Source organism: Thalassophryne amazonica, chromosome 2 (assembly GCF_902500255.1).
Source record: "Thalassophryne amazonica chromosome 2, fThaAma1.1, whole genome shotgun sequence".
Taxonomy (NCBI): domain Eukaryota; kingdom Metazoa; phylum Chordata; class Actinopteri; order Batrachoidiformes; family Batrachoididae; genus Thalassophryne; species Thalassophryne amazonica.
Window position 1 is genome coordinate 57,929,636 of NC_047104.1, and position 16,594 is coordinate 57,946,229.

General features: G+C 43.7%; 1 protein-coding gene across 1 annotated transcript in view; it reads right to left on the reverse strand.

Moving 5' to 3' along the window:
* si:dkey-205h23.2 (CUGBP Elav-like family member 4) overlaps positions 1-16,157 on the reverse strand; it is a 540,050-nt gene extending 523,893 nt beyond the window's left edge. The window contains exon 1 of the mRNA XM_034186416.1: positions 15,798-16,157. Coding sequence (XP_034042307.1) covers positions 15,798-16,047 — 250 coding nt within the window. The 5' untranslated portion in view covers positions 16,048-16,157. The remainder of the gene's footprint in view (positions 1-15,797) is intronic.
* Positions 16,158-16,594: the final 437 nt, after the last annotated feature.

Genomic DNA, 16,594 nt, shown 5'->3' on the forward strand with positions numbered 1-16,594 from the left:
GGAAGGGCATCCACTGTAAAACTTGTGCCATTTCAACATGCAGTTCCAGCACGGATTTGCTGTGGTGACCCCGAGCACAAACAAAGGAGTAGTCAACGGGACTTACTTTACTATGATGAATATCATCAGTGCATATGCCCCACAGGTAGGTTACGAGATGAAGGAGAAAGAAGATTTTTGGAGTGCGTTAGATGAGGTGGTGGAGAGTGTGCCCAAGCATGAAAGAGTGGTGATAGGAGCGGACTTCAATGGGCATGTTGGTGAAGGGAACAGAGGTGATGAGGTAGTAATGGGTAGATATGGTATCGAGGACAGGAATGTGGAAGGACAGATGGTAGCTGATTTTGCAAAAAGGATGGAAATAGCTGTGGTGAATACCTACTTTAAGAAAAGGGAGGAGCACAGTGTAACATATAAGACTGGAGGAAGGTACACACAGGTGGACTACATTCTTTGTAGGAAATGCAAGCTAAAAGAAATTGGAGAGTGTAAGGTGGTGGCAGGAGAGAGTGTAGCTACGACGGATGATGGATGACTTTAGAAGTAAAGAAGAAGAGAATGAGAGCTCAACAAAGGATCAGATGGTGGAAGCTGAAGGAGGAAGACTGTTGTGTGGAATTCAGTGAGAAGGTGACAGAGGCACTGGATGGAGGTTCTGGACAATTGGAAAAGTACTGCAGATGTGGTGAAGGAGATGGCTAGGAAAGGACTGGGTGTGACATCTGGGCAACAAAAGAAAGACAAGGAGACTTGGTGTTGAAACAAAGATGTCTAGGAAAGCATAAGGAAAAAGAGGTTGGCAAAAAAGAATTGGGATAGTCAGAGAGATGAAGAAAGTAGATAGGAATACAAGCAGATGTGATGTAAGGTGAAAAGAGAAGTGGCAAAAGCTAAGGAAAAGGCATATAGCGAGCTGTACAAGAAGTTGAATAGTCAGGAAGGAGAAAAGGACTTACACAGATTGGCCAGACAATGGAAAAGATCTGGAAAGGATGTGTATGTAGCAGGTTAGGGTGGTAAAAGATGCAGATCGTGGAGAGAATATTTTGAGGAGCTGATGAATGAAGAATATGAGAGAAAGAAAAGGCTGGATAAGGCGGAGAGAGTAAATCAGGAAGTGCAAGACATTAATAAGGATGCAGTAAGGGCAGCTATGAAGAGGATGAAGAGTGGAAAGGCAGTTGGTCCAGATGACATTCCAGTGGAAGCATGGAAATGTCTACAATAGATGGCAGTGGAGTTTCAAACCAGACTGTTTAATAAAATTGTGAAAAGCTAGAGAATGCCTGGGGAATGGAGACGAAGTGTGCTGGTTCCTACTTTTAAGAACAAGGGTGACATGTAGGGCTGCAGTAACTACAAAGGCATAACGTTGATTGGCCAGAGCATGAAGTTATGGGAAAGAGTTGTAGAAACTAGGCTAAGAAAGAGCACTACAGATGCAATGTCTACTCTGAGAGTACTGATGGAGAAGTATAGAGAAGGCCATAAGGAATACCATTGTGTGTTTGTGAATTTAGAGAAAGCGTATGACAGGGTGCCAAGAGAAGAGTTGTGGTATTGTATGAGGAAGTCTGAAGTGGCAAAGAGAAGTATGTGAGGGTAGTGTAGGACATGTACAAGGATAGTGTGACAGCGGTGAGATGTGCAGTAGGAATGACAGACTCATTCAAGGTGGAGGTAGGAATTACACCAATGATCAGCTCTGAGTCCTTTCTTGTTTGCTATGGTGATGTGTTATGTGTCGGACGCAGCCCGGAGAACCGACCAGTGTTTGAAGGACCCAGTATAAAATAAGCAGAGCACGGTACAAAGGATAACAGAGTTTAATGAACATAACAGTGCTGTGAAAAATATAAAAGTGCGCGGTCTGGCGTGGTGGATTGCGGTGCGCTCCCAGCAGCGCTAACGGTCCGGAGCCAGAACTGGTTCGGACCCAAGGACCCCGCCGACACCCCCCAGGTGGCCGCGACAAACCGAGTCTGTGAAAGAAGGAATCATTATGTGAGTCCACACTCAACACACAGAGAAAACGCTCAAAGGTGCACAAACAGCAAACACTTCCTGGCTTAATTACTAATCAGCTTCCCACCCTGCAGGCATGGAACATCCAGTTCACAAACTCACTGCAGCGGAAGCTGATTTAAACAACCAACATACAGCTCAATATAATAAGGTGTGAGGGACACCACATTTACTGACTGTATAAATGTTAGTCACAAAATCTAATGTACCTCAGGAAGTGTGCTGATGAGCATGAGACCTCACCCTCTCCTCTTTCACAGACCATGCATCAAACCTGGACGTTCTCTGCATCCACTGATGATGAGATGGCTCCCGAGACGACGATCTCACCCGTCTGGTCACAAGGTCGAGTCTCTGGCAAATACACACTGTGTACTCCAGTCTTAAATGCCACCATGTTCCAATCCATGTAGATGCACCACAGCTGTGAGTCCTGACGAGCCGCAGGTGATCAGGGTGAGGTCCTGATAAACTCAGCTACACAGCCACTCAGTCTCAAATGCAAGCCACCTGGAAGGAAAAACAAAAGACAGAAACAAAAAGGCAGCCAGGCCCCCCAGCCATACAACAGTACCCCACCCTCACGGGAAGCCTCCCGGCGACCACACAAACCTGGCCCAGGGACCATGGCTGGAAACCGTATCTGCTTTCATCTTCCAACAGAATCTTCATCTACAGAACGGTAGATGTCTTCTCCTCTGGCTGCATCTTTGCCCTTGTTTCTATCAGTCAATTAGCACAGCTGTGGCCAGGAGTTCTTGAACCTGTGCGGTCAGCCTTTGTCCAACCATGTTCACAGTCTGATTAGTCATAAAACAAAAAAGACAAACACAAACAACCAAAACACCCCCCCCCCCCCCCCCCCCCAGAGGACCGTTCCATCAAACCCCGGGAAGGGGAGAAAAGAAAAACAACCCAAACTTAAGCTTGCAAATAAAACTGCTAACACCCCCCCCCCCCCCCAACGACATGTAGGGACCAACACCCCACAGAGGACATCCCGCCAGCTCCAGGAGTAATAACCACAGCCAAGGTCCCTCTGGGATCCAACGTCACCCACGGGGACTCCCAGCGCCTCCCAGAGGACCATTCTATCAACCCCAGGAGACGCCTCCCCTCATGACCAACGGACCCAGCCCCGGCCATCTATGGCTAGATGGACCCACAGCCCTTCCCCCCCCAGAGGACACCACAGTCAAACCCTGAGGGCGGAAACTGGGGGGAAAAACAAAAGGAGAAAAAAAAACATACAAACAAAACAACCCCAACCCCACCCCCTTGGCGCAGTGGAAACTGGAAGCACGTCCAGTGTCACCAACCGTGACTATACCCCAGAAGCCAACCGGGAGGAGTGGAACAGCGGTTATGGCAGACGGCACAAAAGGGCGCCACTCCTCCGACTTCTAAACCAGCCACCAGCTGCGGGTATATCCCACTGCCCCAAACCTCAGCCACGCCGATGGCAGACGGCTCAAAGGCGTGCTGAAGCCGGAGGTGGAACAGGGAAACAACAAACAAAAACATCCCCCCCCCCCCCCCAGATGCAGAGGTTACCCGGGAAACGCCCAGCATAACCAAACTGCACCACTCCAGCAACGCCGACACTACGGCTCACACGGCTGGAGCCAGAGGAGAAGAGAGGGAACAAAAGAAAACACCCCAACCCCCCCCTCCCCTCCCGGGTGCAGAGGTTACCTGGGAAACACCCAGCATAACCAAACTGCACCACTCCAGCAACGCCGACTCTACGACTCACCCGGCTGGAGTCAGAGGAGAAGAGAGGGCATAACAAAAAACAAAACAAAAAAAAAGAAAAAACAACCCAATTACCCCCCCATGACCCCCCAGGGGACTGTCCCATCAAACCCTGGGAGGTGAAACTGAAAGAAATAAAAAGAAAGACTGACAGACTAACATAAGGTTGCTTGGGTCCTTTTTTTTTTTTTTTTTTTTTTTTTTGACAGAACTGCAGGGTCACGACCCCAGACACTAAATAGTGTACAAATAAAAACCCCACACAAAAACCAACTCAAAAAACACCCACACAAAATGAACACACACAAAACTAATAAGTGATTTATACCGTCAAGCTCAAACAAATGGAACACACCTGTTCCAACTTAAGAGCTTGACGGTAATGTGACTCAGTCACCAAAAGAGGGAGCCAAAGTGCTAAAAATGAAAAACCCCCTTTGGTGACAGAAAATAATTCATGCTGCTTTTCCTGTGAGCAGCACACAACCAAAAATGTGATTCAACTAAATAACACCGGAGCTGACACAACAGACGCAGTAGTTATCTTCATCCGGGGAAACGGGGCTACAACTGTCACACGGGAAGCACAGCGACCCGTGCCACAGAGCTCCGCCGTGCGCGTGCACCCATTACAGACACACTCTTGCAGCTCCCGTTTAAACCTCTTATCCGGTCGGAGCGTGACGCGAAGCCGTCGCCAGTCACACTCCACCACTACCCTCGGATAAGGCACACACAGGAACACGGCTGCATGAGCGCTCAAATCAGTATTCGGTAACGGGTTCTCCAACGCGCACCATCCGGGCGGAGAGCACCCGCAACTGATCCGGATAACTTCTGAACGTCTGCTGCCGCCTTCCCGGCGCGTTACCGTCTCTGCTACCGCTGGGTCCGTGATGTTTGGCCAGAGACTACTGTTATGTGTCGGACGCAGCCCGGAGAACCGACCAGCGTTTGAAGGACCCAGTATAAAATAAGCAGAGCACGGTACAAAGGATAACAGAGTTTAATGAACATAACAGTGCTGTGAAAAATATAAAAGTGCGCGGTCTGGCGTGGTGGATTGCGGTGCGCTCCCAGCAGCGCTAACGGTCCGGAGCCAGAACTGGTTCTGACCCAAGGACCCCGCCGACACCCCCCAGGTGGCCGCGACAAACCGAGTCTGTGAAAGAAGGAATCATTATGTGAGTCCACACTCAACACACAGAGAGAACGCTCAAAGGTGCACAAACAGCAAACACTTCCTGGCTTAATTACTAATCAGCTTCCCACCCTGCAGGCATGGAACATCCAGTTCACAAACTCACTGCAGCGGAAGCTGATTTAAACGACCAACATACAGCTCAATATAATAAGGTGTGAGGGACACCACATTTACTGACTGTATAAATGTTAGTCACAAAATCTAACGTACCTCAGGAAGTGTGCTGACGAGCGTGAGACCTCACCCTCTCCTCTTTCACAGACCATGCATCAAACCTGGACGTTCTCTGCATCCACTGATGATGAGATGGCTCCCGAGACGACGATCTCACCCGTCTGGTCACAAGGTTGAGTCTCTGGCAAATACACACTGTGTACTCCAGTCTTAAATGCCACCATGTTCCAATCCATGTAGATGCACCACAGCTGTGAGTCCTGACGAGCCGCAGGTGATCAGGGTGCGGTCCTGATAAACTCAGCTACACAGCCACTCAGTCCCAAATGCAAGCCACCTGGAAGGAAAAACAAAAGACAGAAACAAAAAGGCAGCCAGGCCCCCCAGCCATAAAACAGTGATGGACAGGTTGATGGATGAAATGAAACAGGAGTCTTCATGGACTATGATGTTTGAAGATACCATTGTGATCTATAGTGAGAGTAGAGAGCAGGTTGAGTCTGGCCTGGAAAGGTGGAAATATGCTCTGGAGAGCAGGGGAATGAAAGTCAGTAGGAGCACGACTGATTACATGTGTGTGAATGAGAGGGAGCCGAATGGAATAGTGCAGTTACAAGGAGAAGAGGTGGTTAAAGTAGAGAAGTTTAAATCCTGGGGGTCAACTGTCAAAAGCAATGGAGAGTGTGATAGAGAAGTGAAGAAGAGAGAACAGGCAGGGTGGAAAGGGTGGAGGTGGCAGGAGTGATTTGTGACCGAAAGATATCTGCAAGAGTGAAGGGGAAAGTTTACAAGACAGCAGTGAGACCAGCTATGTTGTACGGCTTAGAGATGGTGCCACTAGCAAAAAGACAGGAGGCAGAGCTGGAGGTGGCAGAGATGATGTTGCGATTCTCTTTGAGAGTGACGAGAATGGACAGGATTAAGAATGAACATATCAGAGTGACAGCTCAGGTGGGACGGTTTGGAGACAAAGTTAGAAATGTGAGAGATTGAGATGGTTTGGACATGTGCAGAGGAGGGACCCAGGGTATACAGGGAGAAGTATGCTGAGGATGGAGCCACCAGACAGGAGGAGAAGAGGGAGGCCAAAGAGGAGGTTTATGGATGTGCTGAGGGAGGGCATGCAGGTGTTCGGTGTGACAAAGGAAGATACAGGGGACAGGGAGAGATGGAAACAACTGATTTGCTGTGGCGACCCCTAACGGGGGCAGCCAAGAGAAGAGGAGGCAGAGAAATGATTGACAAGCAATTTGCTCACTTTTTCAGACGTGTCATCTGTGAATGTTCATTAAACTGAAAAAAAGGATGCAAATCCATTTCCAAAAATTATCTCAGTGCACAAAACTACAAGCTGAGACAAGATGCCTGTGAACATGACATGCTCATTATGAACACGCTATAACCTGGAGATGTTTAACTCAGCTTTCTGTGCGGCTACATGGGGCCATTCAGAGCACCGGTCACCTGTCGGAATTACACACAGCTCCTTCTAATGATCAAAGAGGTCATCTGTGCACATCAGTTACACCTGTCACTCAGCTCACAACAGCTGTCAGTCACTGTCCAACACTACAAGAGCCTGTTGGTGGAATGGAGCGAGAGTGGTCGAAGGTACAAGTTCTGGAACTGTTTTGAAAAAAGAGCAACACGATTAAATTTCACAAAAAAAAGTTCCAACAATTATTTTTTCAAGGCACTTTCAAGGATTTGCTGTTATATTGTATGAGTCATTTGCAATTATATATTAGTGCCCTACTGTGGTTTGTTTTTGACATATCCATGCCTAGGAGGGACTTCATGTCAATTTGCCGGGCTATTTATAGCCAATTACACTGTATGGACCTACCGAGGAGAGTAGAATGGATGAGGATATTTAGCAGGTCTTTGTGTCTCTTCCTCCTGCCTGCGTGATGCAGCTCTGAGTCCCTTCTCACAGCATCAGAGACGGATTGATAGATAATGCTACTCAAGCAAAAGATTTGCCCCCTGTTAACATTCAGCGTGTCTGAACAATGCACGCATTCTGCCACCGATGCCAAGTATCACAATAACGTAGTGCTCAGGGAAATGATGGATGTCAAACAGCATGACCTGGATGCAGCGCACACTGGCGAGCATGCTGTCCGCCAATAGTGTCAAGTCATCCCACACCCCTGTGCCAAGCTCAGTGACAGCAAGCAAACTTATCTATCCTCCCATACGGCAGCAGCATCCGACAACTTCACAAGTCAGGGCAAGAAAATAAAACTAAAGAATCTGCAGCAGTACACATTCTGCAGGAAAATGTTAAAGAAGAAATTCTATAAGCATTCAGGATAATCACAGGAAATGCACGAAATGCCCAAAGTGAGAAGATGCATTGCACAAAAATATGTCCAATTTGACACATTAATGTTGACATGAATTAATCATGAGTAAACATGACGTGTTTTGATCTGCCCTTAAAGCTGTAATTATGGTGCAATCCTGTGTCAGAGGACTAGGGCTTTGAAAAAGGTAGCACCGCAAATTACCCATTAGGTACGGTTTAGTAACTGATGCCAACAGCTGCATGCATCATCCTACCCAAACAAATCCAACCGTTCTCAGCCCCAAACCGAACAGAAAGACGGATTTCAAAGCAATCTCAAAGCAAATTGATGGCACTGCTCTAATTCCTCCTGAAGTTTGTGTTGTTGGGATTGTGGAGGCACATTGAATACATGCGCCCCCGCTTATCTCGCTGTCTCTGCTGATAAAAAAAAAAAAAAATCTGCTTCTTTATTTTAAAGAACTAAAATGTGGATTGTGGTAATGTTACAACATTGGGTTCCACCTGAGTGTTTGACATAAATAGTTTACAGCTATCTGTGGGGAATATTGTAGAATTTATTCAAACAAAGTCATTATAAAAACAAACTGAAATGCTCACTATCAGTGAAGAAATGGTGCAAAACCTTTGATTGTATATTAAGTGGAGAAAGTGAGTCATTTTCTGCTACTGTGTTGATAGTTACAGTTACTATATCTGCTGTTGTGGGTTAATCACATTCAGGTACTACAGCATTAAACTGATGCTATTCAGTAAAGGGAAAACACCAGATGGCTTATTTATAGGTGTAATGTGTGATTTCCCTGCCACTAGATGTCACACTAGTGTGACATTTAACAATGTAATATATATATATATATATATACGATACGGTCTATTAGAAAAGTATCCGACCTTATTATTTTTTCAAAAACCATATGGATTTGAATCACGTGTGATTACATCAGACATGCTTGAACCCTCGTGGGCATGCGAGAGTTTTTTCACGCCTGTCGGTTACGTCATTCGCCTGTGGGCAGTCTTTGAGTGAGGAGTCGTCCACCCGCTCGTCGATTTTTTTCATTGTTTAGGAATGGCTCAGAGACTGTTGCTTTGTTTGATAAAATTTTTTTCAAAACTGTAAGGCACAACTGAGTGGACACCATTCAATAAATTCAGCTGGTTTTCGGTAAAAAATTTTAACAGCTGATGAGAGATTTTGGTCTGGTAGTGTCGCTTTAAGGACGGCCCACGGCGCCTGACGGCGATCTGCGCTTCGAGGCGGCAGCGTCTCACCGTTTCAAGTTGAAAACTTCCACATTTCAGGCTCTGTTGATGCAGTAAGTCGTCAGAGAACAGAGAACTTTCAGAAGAAGTCGGCATGAGGAGTTTATTCGGACATTCCATTGTTAACGGTCATTTTGTAATGAAAGAACGTGCGGGCAGAGTCGCATGTCGGGCCGGACCCGACCGCGGGGGGTCGCGGCAGGAAAAACACCTCAGTTGGAAATCTTAACGGGCAAGTTGGAACATGCCCAAGCTGTTAAACAATTTCTCAGTTACTCACTTGTTGAAAGCCATTAAAAGCCGCCTGAATTCTACAAATGGTTTTCAACATGGAGGTGTTTTTCCTGTCGCGGCGCACACAGATTTGCCGAGTCGTCACAGAAACGACTCGGCGAATTTGCGCGTACGTCTTTCATTAAAAAAATGTCCTTAAACAGTGGAATGTCCGCATAAATTCCTCATGCCGGCCTCTTCTGAATCTTCTCTGTTCTCTCACGATGTCCTGGGTGAATTAAGCCTTAAATTAGGATGGTTTCAGCTCGAAACAGGCAGACGACAGCGCCTGGAAGCGCTGCAGGACGTCCCGCTCCGTGGGAAGTCCTTACAGCGACAGAAACACCCCATAATCTCTCATCAGCCGTTAAACTTTTCACAGAAAACCATCTTAATTTCTCGAATAGTGTCCACTCGGATATTCCTCACAGGTCCAGAAAAAATTTTGATAAAGCAACGCGCGCCGTCTCGAGCAGCGTGTGAAACAAAGGAATTCAGCCGAGAGGGCGGGACCACATCTCACTCAAGGCCTGCCCACAGGGAAATGACGTCACCGACACGCGTGAAAAAACTCACGCATGCGCACGAGGGTTCAAGCATGATTGGTGTAATCGCATGTCATTCAAATCCATATAGTTAAAAAAAAAAATAAAAGGGTCGGTTTATTATCTAAGAGACCTCGTATATATATATATATATATATATATGTGTGTGTGTGTGTGTGTGTGCATATTTTGATTATTTTATTTTTCATTTTATTGTTTCAAATTCTGAGCAGCACGATGGCTTAGTGGTTAGCACTGTTGCCTCACAGCAAGAAGGTCATGTGACAGACTGGCGTCCTGTCCAGGGTGTACCCCGCCTCACGCCCTATGACTGCTGGGATATGCTCCAGCTTTCTGTGACCCTTAATTGAAGTAAGTGGGTATAGAAAATGGATGAGTGGGAGGATATGGGTCAAGTTTCTTTTCAGACTGTGGCTGGTGACATGACCAAGGTGAGCACCTTAAAGCAGTGATTCATGATAGATTTAATCAATCACATATGCTGAAAGTGGCAAACATACTGAAGTCTCGGTCTGCAAGACCAAAACAATCAAGGCAACAAAGATGATGCCTTGGAGATAAATAACAAAAAGAAAACAGCCTGTGCTTGACAGTGGCACAAAATTTAAACTCAAAAATATTCATTCCACAAGGCCATGGTAATAATCCCTTCCTTGGCAGAGTTTGGCAGTGATCGGACCCGTTTCAGCAGAGCAGTTGGCGTAATGATGCCAGGCACTGACAACATCCTCACAATACAAACTGTACATAGGAGGATGATGATAGTAGTAAGTAAGTCCCCTTCGGCTGCTCCCTTGTTTGCACTCGGGGTCGCAACAGCAAATCCAAGGTGGATCTGCATGTTGAATTGGCACAGGTTTTACGCTGGATGCCCTTCCTGATGCAACTCCACATTACATGGAGAAATGCGGCAGGGGTGGGATTTGAACCCGGAACCTTCTGCACTGAAACCAAGCGCATTAACCACTTGGCCACCACCCCTACTATGATTATTATTATTACTATGGGTGGTACAGTGGATTAGTGGTTAGCAATTTTGCCTCACAGCAAAAAGGTCATGGGATTGCTTCCTACCTGGTCCTTTCTGTGTGGAGTTTGCACATTCTCCCCGTGTTTGAGTGGGTTCCCTTTGGGTGCTCTGGCTTCGTCCCACATCCAAAACATGCAGGTTAGGTAATTTGGAAACTTCAAATTAACCATAGGTGTGTGACAAGCATGAATGAGTTTGTTTGTCTATATGTGGCCTTGAGATAGGCTGGTGTCTTGTTCAGGGTGTACCCTGCCTCTTGCTTGTTCTGTGACTGCTGGGATAGGCTCTAGCCTGCCCCCTGCCCCAACTCCTGACTGTATTATTATTATTATTATTATTATTATTATTATTATTATTATTATTATTATTATTATTATTATTATTATTATGTGTAACTGCACCTTAATTGGAAAAGTGGGTTCCATTAAGCAAAGGGGTTTGGGTATAATGTGGCTGCAGCAGATAGATGTTACTTTCGAAAAGTGAAGATGGACTAATTATCTGCCTGGATGATGGTTATCCACGACCCAAGGCTATTCTGTACTGTGGTGGATGTGGCAACACACAGCACCACAGAATGAGAACCTGACCTGACCTGCTCTTTGGATTTGATCCCCAATCGTGCATGATTGTTGAAGTGTCACTGATCAAGACACTGAGCTCCTAAGCTGATCAACCTTGGGGCATATTACTCAGACTGATTTGTTGATAATTTAATGGCTGTATTTTTTCCACAAAAAATGTCCTTCATTGAGGTCAATTTATTTTTTTCTGTTTGTATAATACTTAATTTGTATGTTGAAGGAAGCGCAGCTGATACTGTCCTCTTACTGGAGTGCAGCCCTGCACCATCAAGTGTCGTGTTTGACATAACACACTTTTAAAAGAGAAAAAATAAAAGATCAGAGGTTGAATCTGCACCCTCGCTGAGTAAGAGAAGACTGTGGAGGGTGAAAACCATCTGCGCTTTGGACTCCAAATGTGTACATGCTGATGCACACACACATACAAATGGATCGGCTCCGGCTGGAGTCCAGCACATATATCTGAGATAACACACACTTAAGGGGAAAACTTCTGTACCAACAAAACTGACCGGCGTGTCTGTTTCATTTTATTTTATTTGAAATTTTCACAGAGAAGCAGTGCGTAAAAGCAGTGCTGCATTTTGGATTCAAGAGTGCAAAGAGTGCTGCGTTTAGTTGCTTTGCAGTGGTTGGTGGCTTGAAAATTTTTTTTTTTTTTTTTTTTTTTTTTTACTTTTCCTTAAATTTGGCACAACTGTTCAGCTATAAATGACTGTTCTGTTTGATAATAGCCTGGCTGTTGCATTTAACAGAAAGTATCTGTGGGTCTTCCAGGAAAACGACTGCTTATTCAGAAAAAGAATGACAGCTTTCTGTACAGCTACATACATCCACCTGTTGCTCACTCATCCCGTCACCAAGACCAACTGCTCTGCCATAGGCGGATCCAGCCTTTTTAGGGGCTGAGGCCCCCTCCTGGTTTCTCCAGACACCACACTGACTTTCTTTTTGTGTCACTGTTTCACTCTCCACTTGTTTTAGTCTTTACTTTTACTCAATACTTTTAAAGTACATTCTATATGACAAATTTACTTTTGATACTTAAGTATTGGAAATGTCTGATAATTTAAGACTTTACTCAAGTAATATTTTTAAAGGAGACTTTACCTTTTACCAAAGTAATTTTATGCTAAGATACTTGTACCAAGTCTTGTATAAGGTACCTCAAAGTGATACTTGAGTGAAAGTACATTTTACTTTGAATGCTGGTATTTTGCATTTGGTGGGCATAGGGAGTAACAAAAGAAAAATAATTCTTCTACCAGTTATTTATTACAGTCTCAAATGTTCTTTGTTGGTTGGTTCGAGGGAGAAAAAGTTAACTTGGACATATATATACATTTTTTTTGGGGGGGGGGGGGGGGGTGTTCATTAAAAAGCACCCACAAATGGAATGAATTACACATTATCCACAAAAACTGCAAACAAATCTTATTGTAAATAAATATCACAATATTAAACTGTTGTATCAAATCTGGTTTATTGTTTGTGTTTCATAACATGTAAACAAACTAAAGGAAATTTGAAATTATTAATTTGAAATCAATGAATAAATCAGTTAATTGACTCATAAATGAATTGTCACCTATTTTCACAGCCGATGTAAGACGTTTTTAAAAAAATGTCCAAGTTCTCTGATTTCAGCATCTTAAATGTAAATATTTTCTGAGGTTGTTTTTTTTAACAGATTTTTACTCCTTGTTATCTGAATATAACAGAATATATTTAAGTTGTGAACAGAATACAGTTTAATCAATAATAAAATTAACTTACTTATAGCCCCACACTGAACTATGTAATTATTAATTAGTTGATTATTATCTGTCACTTTCTGGTAAAAAAAAAAAGAAACCTTGCTGTGTCACTTTATCATTTTGTGACATTTTTAAAGGGTCTATATAGACCCTTTTTAAAGGGTCTATATTTTTACTTTTAATTACCCTCGTATAAACATGTTTTAAACCTGAAACAGGTGGTTTTACACTTTGTGACACATGTAATAAATGTCTACACTGAGAGGAGAGCTGCATCCTCTCCAAAAGGACAGGGGTGTGTCCATTTTAAGCAACTTCGTAGAGACCCGAAAATCTGTATTTTTCAGATGTATCAGTGTTCTTTAGGTATTTTTAGCTGCAAACTATAATAATTATCTTTCAGGTATCTCGTGACCTGCCTGAGTAATAGACTCCTTTAAATGACAACACTATCTTCACTTCTGCTTTTGTTAATGACACGAATACCATTTTCTATTCCGCTGCCTTCTTGCTTCAGTCTACAAATATCACACATCAACAGAGCAGCAAACATGAACACGTTTTGGGTGAGTGGCCAATAACAAAAACTCATCCGTGTAATGCGTTGGTGAAATCTGATTAAAAGTACATGCCTGTGCTCCCAAAGTGACTTTGAATATTAGGCGGGGCAAAGTGAGCATAACATGCATATATTCGAGTGGCCTTGGTGGAGGATGATTTGAACAGGCGTACAGGCTGTCTCTGGAACAGGATTATGCTTCCCTGGGCAACCATCCTCCAGAGTGTTGACATTCAGGGATGGAGGACGATGGGCGTAAACAACGGGCAGATCAGAAATATTGTTTTATTCGATCATCAGGCTCCAAAGAGAGAGAGTGGAAAGAGGAGGAGCAGGCGGGGCGCAAAGGAGCGGAGGAACAGGTGGTGCATGGAGACCTTTAGGTCCACGTACACAGGAGAGTGATGCCGAGCCTCCACTCATTTCTCCCACAAGAGTGCTTGGCTTGTGCTGATCAATAAGATCATGAACTGTAGCCACTGACTTATATCATACATCATATGCCTGCCTGGTGTACAGATTATCCTCAGTGACGTGGGTATTTGTCTGCCTCTAAAACATCATTTTTTTCTATGACAGCTTTTTAAACAACTATCCAAACACTGGTTCTATCATAATCAGTGTGGCACTGTCATAACAAGATTAAACCATGCAGCAGTGCCCTTTAGCTGATAAGAAAACAGATTATATATACTTTCTACAAATGATGACACAACCTGATTTTGGAGTCTGTTTGTGGAAAATATTCAATGGAAATATCTTTTTTTAATATATATACACAGGCAGAATGACAATAATATCTGTTGTTGTTATTATTATCATGGTGGTGGTGGTGGTCGTGGTATCGCCGACTGTAAATAATTTTTCCGCTACAAGGTGTGTGCGAAAGAGCAAATTTTGGCTGTAATTTAAACCAAAATGTCATCCTTTGTGTTATAGTGCAATCCTTACAAATAACATAACAGCATCAGTGCAAAAATCAACAAACATGATGCATTTTAATACATGCACATTAGTGAACAGAATATACATACATACACATGATAGTTCAGTAATGTGCAAAGGTTATAGGTACATTTAAAGTGCCTAGAACTTTTTACTTTTAATGGAAAAACTGCTGAATACCTAGTATGTATCAATAAATACTAACAAGTTAAATGTGTGCCACTATTTTATCTTTACGCCAAACATCATATGACTGTCAGGTGATCATCTTTTGTTGTTTATAATAAGACAGATTCTACTGAGTTATAGTCGCTTTATTAGTGAGTGATCTTACTTGGTATTGTCATGCACTGGGCAGTAAAAAAGAAATCTTAAAAATACTTTGAAAATGAAGTTAGTGGGTTGAAATGTCAGGAGTTTATTTCATAGAACAAGACAGGAAAAAAGTTGATTTTTTTTTTTTGTTTGGTTTTTTTTTTTGGTGGACTAGAACTGTTTGAACATTTCACATTTGTGATTGAATGAAAACAAAGTAAATAAAAATGAATTTGCAAAAACAATTTTGAAAAATGTAACAACAAATAGTACAAAATTCTGTGTAATAGATTAAATATGAAGCATATGTTTGCATATGTATTTACATATTTGTGTGTGTGTGTGTGTGTGTGTGTGTCAGCCTCTACAAGCCGCCCACGGAGAGCAGCATCACAATACAGCTGCCGTGTAAATACTATTTTCCACAGCTCGTGACATCTGAAATGTGGAGCTCCACATCAAATCTTCTGAAAGGTCAAATCGGTGGTAGAAGCTCAGGGAAGTTTTTTTTTTTTTTTTTTTTTTTTGGTGAGGAGTGGGGGTGGATTGCACGTAGACAGCCAACCCTGGATTTGTTATTTTATTTTTGAATTGATTAGATTTATTTAGTTGAGAAACGTGTGCAGCCGCACAGCCTGAGCGCATGGCCGGGCGGCCCCGCCCCCTCGCGTGGAAGATAGTGGATGTAAACACACAAAGGCGTTTCGAGCTGGAGTATTAACGTGGACGCGGCCACAGTTAACCCTGAACACTTCCGCGCCTTCACTTTACGCGTGCTGTCTCTCTCTCTCTCTCTCTCTCTCTCTCTCTCTCATGCCTTACGTGTGTGTGCGCGCGTGCACGTGCGGAGACTGTCCCAAACCTCGGCAGATCTGCACTCTTCACCAACTGAACCATGATTTTATTGCTTTCTCTCTCGCTTTCTTCTTTATTTTAGCGGATATGTTTTTATAATAATAATAATAATAATAATAATAATAATAATAATAATAATAATAATAATAATATAAAATAAAAAAGATTTCAAACTAACCTTTATGCATTCCCGTAAACCTGTCTTTCAGTACAGTGAGTTCGTATATCTTTCCGAATTCCTCAAACAGGGGTTTCAGGTCTTTTTCCTCCAGGTTTCTGGGAATCTGTCCGATGAAGAGCTTGATGGCGTCGTGGTCCTTCATGGGGATGGTGTTCTGTCCGATGGTGAGCCCGTTCATCCTGCCGGCGCTGTTCGTGGTGCTGAATCCATTCTCCTGCTGCACTCCGTTTGCACTGACTGTAGCCATCTTTCCTCAATGGGCCGGCGGCTGCTCTCTCTCTCTCTCTCTCTCTCTCTCTCTCTCTCTCTCTCTCTCTCTCTCTCTCTCTCTCTCTCTCTCTCTCTCTCTCTCTCTCTCTCAGAGCGCACTCCTCCCTCCGTTATATCCTCTCATCCCACTGTTCCCTCCCTACTCTCTTCTTCTTCTTCTTCTTCTTCTTCTTCTGCGTTGCAAATCCTAAAACAGTTTATTTTTCTGGTGCTGCATGTTTTTTTTTTTGTTTTTTTTTTGTCAAGTAGCACACTCGGACCCCCTGCTCCCATCAGCTGCCACTCTACCCGTGACGTCACCCCGTCGGTTTAATGGACAGGCTCCGCCCATTTTCTTATTTGCATAAGGAGCGCAGTCCGAGCCAATTGGAGAGCAGAACAACTAACTGAGAGCCTTACAGGGCGAAAATAATACATAAATAAATACATAAAGTCAAATGTGTGCTGCTCCTCACAGTGGAAGATCAGTGTAATCTAAGAAAACACAATGTTTGCTTAATTTATTAAAAAAAAATGAAGGTTGT